The sequence below is a fragment of the Sinocyclocheilus anshuiensis genome, unplaced genomic scaffold, assembly GCF_001515605.1.
Source record: "Sinocyclocheilus anshuiensis isolate Anshui unplaced genomic scaffold, SAMN03320099.WGS_v1.1 scaffold3597, whole genome shotgun sequence".
NCBI lineage: Eukaryota > Metazoa > Chordata > Actinopteri > Cypriniformes > Cyprinidae > Sinocyclocheilus > Sinocyclocheilus anshuiensis.
In genome coordinates, this window is record NW_015556000.1 from 1 (window position 1) to 5,425 (window position 5,425).

At 43.4% G+C, this 5,425-nt stretch overlaps 1 protein-coding gene across 1 annotated transcript in view; it reads left to right on the forward strand.

Annotated features, from left to right (window-relative positions):
- Positions 1-18: 18 nt before the first annotated feature.
- The window catches only part of LOC107676121 (ras/Rap GTPase-activating protein SynGAP-like), a gene marked incomplete at its 5' end in the record, with an annotated part of 17,620 nt that continues 12,213 nt past the window's right edge, over positions 19-5,425 (forward strand). The window contains 4 exons of the mRNA XM_016470645.1: positions 19-360; positions 3,366-3,510; positions 3,587-3,731; positions 4,560-4,796. Of these exons, the coding sequence (XP_016326131.1) occupies positions 19-360; positions 3,366-3,510; positions 3,587-3,731; positions 4,560-4,796 (869 nt within the window). The remainder of the gene's footprint in view (positions 361-3,365; positions 3,511-3,586; positions 3,732-4,559; positions 4,797-5,425) is intronic.

Below are 5,425 nucleotides of genomic sequence, written 5' to 3' on the forward strand. Positions count from 1 at the left end.
GTGTGTGTGTGTGTGTGCGCGCAGGAGAAGAGCACGTATCTGGGGCTGGTCACTATCCCGATCCCCAGTATAACGGGCCGTCATTTCGCGGAGCAGTGGTATCCGGTCATCCAGCCCAGCGCTCTGGCTAAAGGCGGTGGCGTGGGCAGCGGGAAGATAATCAACGCCTCGCTGCGCCTCAAGTGCCGCTACCAGACCATGAACATCCTTCCCATGGAGCTGTACAAGGAGTTCGCCGAGTACGTGACCAACAACTACCGGACTCTGTGCGGCGTCCTGGAGCCGCTGCTGAGCGCCAAGAGCAAGGAGGAGGTGGCCTGTGCGCTGGTGCACATCCTGCAGAGCACCGGCAAAGCCAAGGTCAGAGTGCTCCGCTCACGCCCATAGGCCACGTACACACTGCAGGTTTCAGGAGCGACAGCCACATTTAAATGCGGGAGTGAGGCCCGTAAATTATTGCTCCATGTGTGTACGGAACAGCAGTCACTCCGCATTTGTAACCATAGAGACAGAGTGACACGCATCAAGGTCTGAAAACCACGCCCACACCGGGGGGGGTAAAACCCTGAGGTAAAGTGTCAGTGTTGCCAGATCTTCATAGAAAAAAAAAACAACAAACAAGGACAAGCACAAAAACACTAAAACACCCAAATGCTTTGTTTTATAACACACACACACACAAACAAAAAACATATATCTCATATCCGCAACAGAGCACATTATTAACTCCATCTTTATGAGCTAAGACCAAACAACATGCCTAAAAGCACTTGTAAATATGAGGACATGGCAACACTGCAAGACAGCGCTCTCTAAAGCAGCGTCCCGAGCATTAACAAAACACAGCACGTCTATCAGTGGTAGTTTAGTTAAAATCGACGGACAAAAAGAGTCTTTAGCCAGATACCAAAAGGCTAAATTTTTCTCCACTCCCGCAAGACGCCAAAATGTTGCTATAGAGACAGAACACATTTAGGCCACGCCCACTGGGGGGGAAAACAATCCAACGCTCTCCATTGACTCTGTATTGCGGGAAGCTGCCTCCTTGTCATTTCTGACTTATAACAAAAAACAGAACAATGCCTAAAAGCTGCTGTGTGACAAGATGTACAGCAAACAAGCTAAAAAAAACAGAACTACGTAGGGCTGTGACGTATGGGATTTTTTCTTACCTCGGTGAAGAAGCAAAAAATCATTTCCTCCGCCGCCTCCAGAAATCTGTAATGATCAAGAACCCATGCAGCTTGTACATGAACATGGAAATGAATAATAATAAAGCAGTCTATTATTAAAACTGCAAATTATAATAACAATAACAATATTTATTTTTAGAAGTTTGTTGTTCCCTTTCAGTCGGTCACTCTCGACGTCATGCCGGTGACTGACGAAATGGGAACTTGCTTAAAGAGACCAATCCACTTCGAGTGTAAACTAAACAAGCCAATACACATTGGCATGCGATGATTGCATCCAGCTGTCGCTGATCAAAGCGTGAGCATAAAAAGGCAGCCGGAGCAATGCATACCAGCTTTCCGCTTCGGTCACGATCGCTGCCTCATGTGTCTGGGCATTAAATGCGCTGAGGTGGCGTTCGCGGATGAGTCATGTTCCCATTGCGGGAAGATGACCATTTCGGAGTTGCGGGCCAGGCTCTGTTTCCTCCAGGGGGGGCGGAGCTCCGTTGCCTCTGCTGCGATCTAGTGTTCGGCGAGGACTACTTCGGACAGTAGCACGGGCGGTCTGAGGGTTACAGTGGTGGCAAACCCCTCAGGGAACCAACCCTCGGGGGACCATCGCTCCTCTAGCGCTTCGCAACCAGTCGAGCCGCCAAAGGTATCCTTCGGTGCTCCTCCCGACGACCGGATGTCGATCACTGCTTCGGAGGGAGAGCTCTCTGGAGTGGAAGATTCGGCTGCGCTGCCGCCCTCCAGGACAGTGGCAACACCTGAATCAGATCCGGAGATGTCGGCTATGCTTTCCCGGGCCTCCAAGAGGGTAGGGCTCGAGTGGAAACCTCCACCGCGTCCCAAGCCCTCGAGGTTGGATGATTGGTTTCTCGGGGTGGCTCGCGCCCCGCCTCGGTTTCTTTCTTCCCAGAGGTGCATGAGAAGCTCACCGGGTCATGGACGGCACCTTTTACTGCCAGAAACCGACCTGCTGGTTCCTCCTCCCTCACCACTCTCAACGGGGTGCAGCTAGGGGGTATACGGCGATCCCCCCGGTGGAGCGGTCGGTAGCGATGCAGTTGTGTCCTAAGACCGCCTCCTCCTGGCGGGGAAACCCGTCGCTTCCCTCCCGGGCCTGTAGGCATTCGTCTGGTCTGGCCGGCGGTGCTTATACGGCTTGTGGAGAAGCTGCCTCCGCCTTACACGGTATGGCGTTACTGCAGGTTCATCAGGCCAAGGCACTGAAGGACCTGCACGAGGGTGGTCACGATCCGGAAGTTCTGAAAGAGCTCCGAACCGCCACTCCGTTCTCCGTTCCTCAATGCCCCTGTGTCCCAGACTGGCCTCTTCGGCGACGCGGTCGAGAGCTTTGCCCAGCAGTTCCCGGCTGCACAGAAGCAGACTGAGATGATTCATCACATCCTGCCCCGGCAACTGTTTATTTCTAATATAAATGTTATTAATATAAATATAGACATGTAAATACATGTAAATATTTTCAAAATATATACATGCATGTGTGTGTATTAATATATAATAGTGCTGTCAATCGATTAAAGCACATTTTTCTGAAATTAATCGTGATTAATCCCACCTACATTAAAGTTTTTAAATATACTTTTATATTGCAATAATTTCACATTCAATACTCAAATTAATGTACAAACAACATAAAGACAGTATATTTTTAAATATTAGTTTTTTTATGACTGAAGGCCAGTATCAATGACACCAATACTGATTTCTCTATAAAAATTGACTATAGCCATTCAACATTATATTATAATTGAGATCTATCAATTTTAACATTTATTAGACTTTAAAAAATTACTTCTAATTTAAGTGAACTTAAAACAATCTTCACATAAACCCATTATAATAAATGTCATATTTACCTGTGCCCTTCAGCAGAAATATACAGAATTTGAAGTTATCAAACACTAAATTCTAAATTAAATATAGATGAATCCTTAAAGCTTAAAAGTTATTGATTTCCTCTTTTTTCTTTTGTTAATAATAATATAAATTAGAAAAACGCAACAACAAAATTACTAAAATTAACAACAATTAAAAACTTTTAAAAAAAATTTTTTTTCATTCAAACTACTAATAAAAGACTACATTACTACTAAAAGATCATGTGTAGGATCCCTGTGAAGTGGCCAGGCAAGCTGATGTCAAGCGTGTGTGTGTGTTCAGGACTTCCTGTCTGATATGGCCATGAGTGAGGTGGATCGCTTCATCAACCGCGAGCATGTGCTCTTCAGAGAAAGCACACTGGCCACCAAAGCCATCGAGGAGTTCCTGAAGCTGATCGCGCATCGCTATCTCAAAGACACCATCGGTGAGTGTGTGTGTGTGTGTGTGTGTGTGTGTGTGAGGATGATGATGATGACGGGGCGCTCTGCTCTGCTCTGCAGGAGAGTTCATCCGCGCGCTGTACGAGTCGGAGGAGAACTGTGAGGTGGATCCGATGCGAACGCCTCCGTCGGTGCTGTCGGATCATCAGGCTAACCTGCGCATGTGCTGTGAACTAGCGCTCTGCAAGATCATCAACTCACACTGGTCAGTTCCTGTCAGCTGACCAATCCTTGCTTCAGTAACTTTAACACTTTCACATGTTCACGCATCTCTGGTGTCACATGACATGCAGCTAAACTAATACACCATTTGATCTTTTTATAGTGTTTCATTTTGATTTGTTTTTATTTAAATTTATTTAGATTTTGTGTTTTAATTATTTATTACAAAATGTTTCATTTTGGTTACATGTATTTTAAAATTTTATTTCAATTTTACATTTTTATGATGTAGTTCATTTTAATTTATGTAGTTTATTTTAGTAGTTTTATTTTGAAATTATTTTTTTTTTTACATTTTTATGATTTAATTATTATTTTGTTATTTTAATTGTCTTTTATGTTTATTTCAATTGTACAGTTTTATGTAGTTAATTAGTTTTTTTACTGTTTTTACGTAGTTATGATTTAATTAATTATTATTGTGTTATTTTAATTGTCTTTTATCTTTATTTCAACTGTACATTTTTATGTAGTTAATTCGGTTTTTATTAGTTTTTATTTTTATTTTATTACATAGTTATGATTTAATTAATTATTAGTATTTTAATGGTTTTTATTTTAAAATTATTTATTTCAATTTTATTATTTAATTAATTATTAGTAAGTGTTTTATTTTGATTGTATTTTTATTTTTTTTTTCAATTTTACGTTTTTTTTTATGTAGTTAATCAGTGTTTTATTTTGATGCAATGTACTAGATTAGACCTACTAATTCATAGCTTCCAGAGCTGTGTGAAAGCCAGTGTTGAAGTGCGAGGTGTTTTTAGTATAGGGATGGCAGTGCATGATGGGATGTGTTCTCTCTCTGCAGCGTGTTTCCTCGCGAGCTGAAGGAGGTGTTTGCGTCGTGGCGTGTGCGCTGCGCTGAGCGCGGCCGGGAGGACATCGCTGACCATCTCATCAGCTCGTCTCTCTTCCTGCGCTTCCTGTGTCCCGCCATCATGTCCCCGTCTCTGTTCAGTATGACGCAGGAGTATCCGTCTGAACGCACCTCTCGAACCCTCACGCTCATCGCCAAGGTGGTGCAGAGCCTGGCCAGCTTTTCCAAGTCAGTCACTAGAGTCCAGGGTCATCCTCACACGTCACATGACCCTCACTGACACCACCTCACTTCCCCATGCAGCCGGCGACACCAGTGTTGTTCTAGCATCCGTAACACACTCTTATAGTCACACCATTACAGTTCTGCTTAATATATGTGACCCTGGAGCACAAAACCAGTCATAAGGGTCAATTTTGTGAATTTGAGATTTATACATCATCTGAAAGCTGAATAAATAATCTTTCCATTGATGTATGGTTTGTTAAGATAGGACAATATTTGGCTGAGATAAAACTATTTGAAAATCTGGAATCTGAGGGTGCAAAAAAATCAAAATATTGAGAAAATAGCCTGGCCAGCTTTTCCAAGTCAGTCACTAGAGTCCAGGGTCATCCTCACACGTCACATGACCCTCACTGACACCACCTCACTTCCCCATGCAGCCGGCGACACCAGTGTTGTTCTAGCATCCGTAACACACTCTTATAGTCACACCATTACAGTTCTGCTTAATATATGTGACCCTGGAGCACAAAACCAGTCATAAGGGTCAATTTTGTGAATTTGAGATTTATACATCATCTGAAAGCTGAATAAATAATCTTTCCATTGATGTATGGTTTGTTAAGATAGGA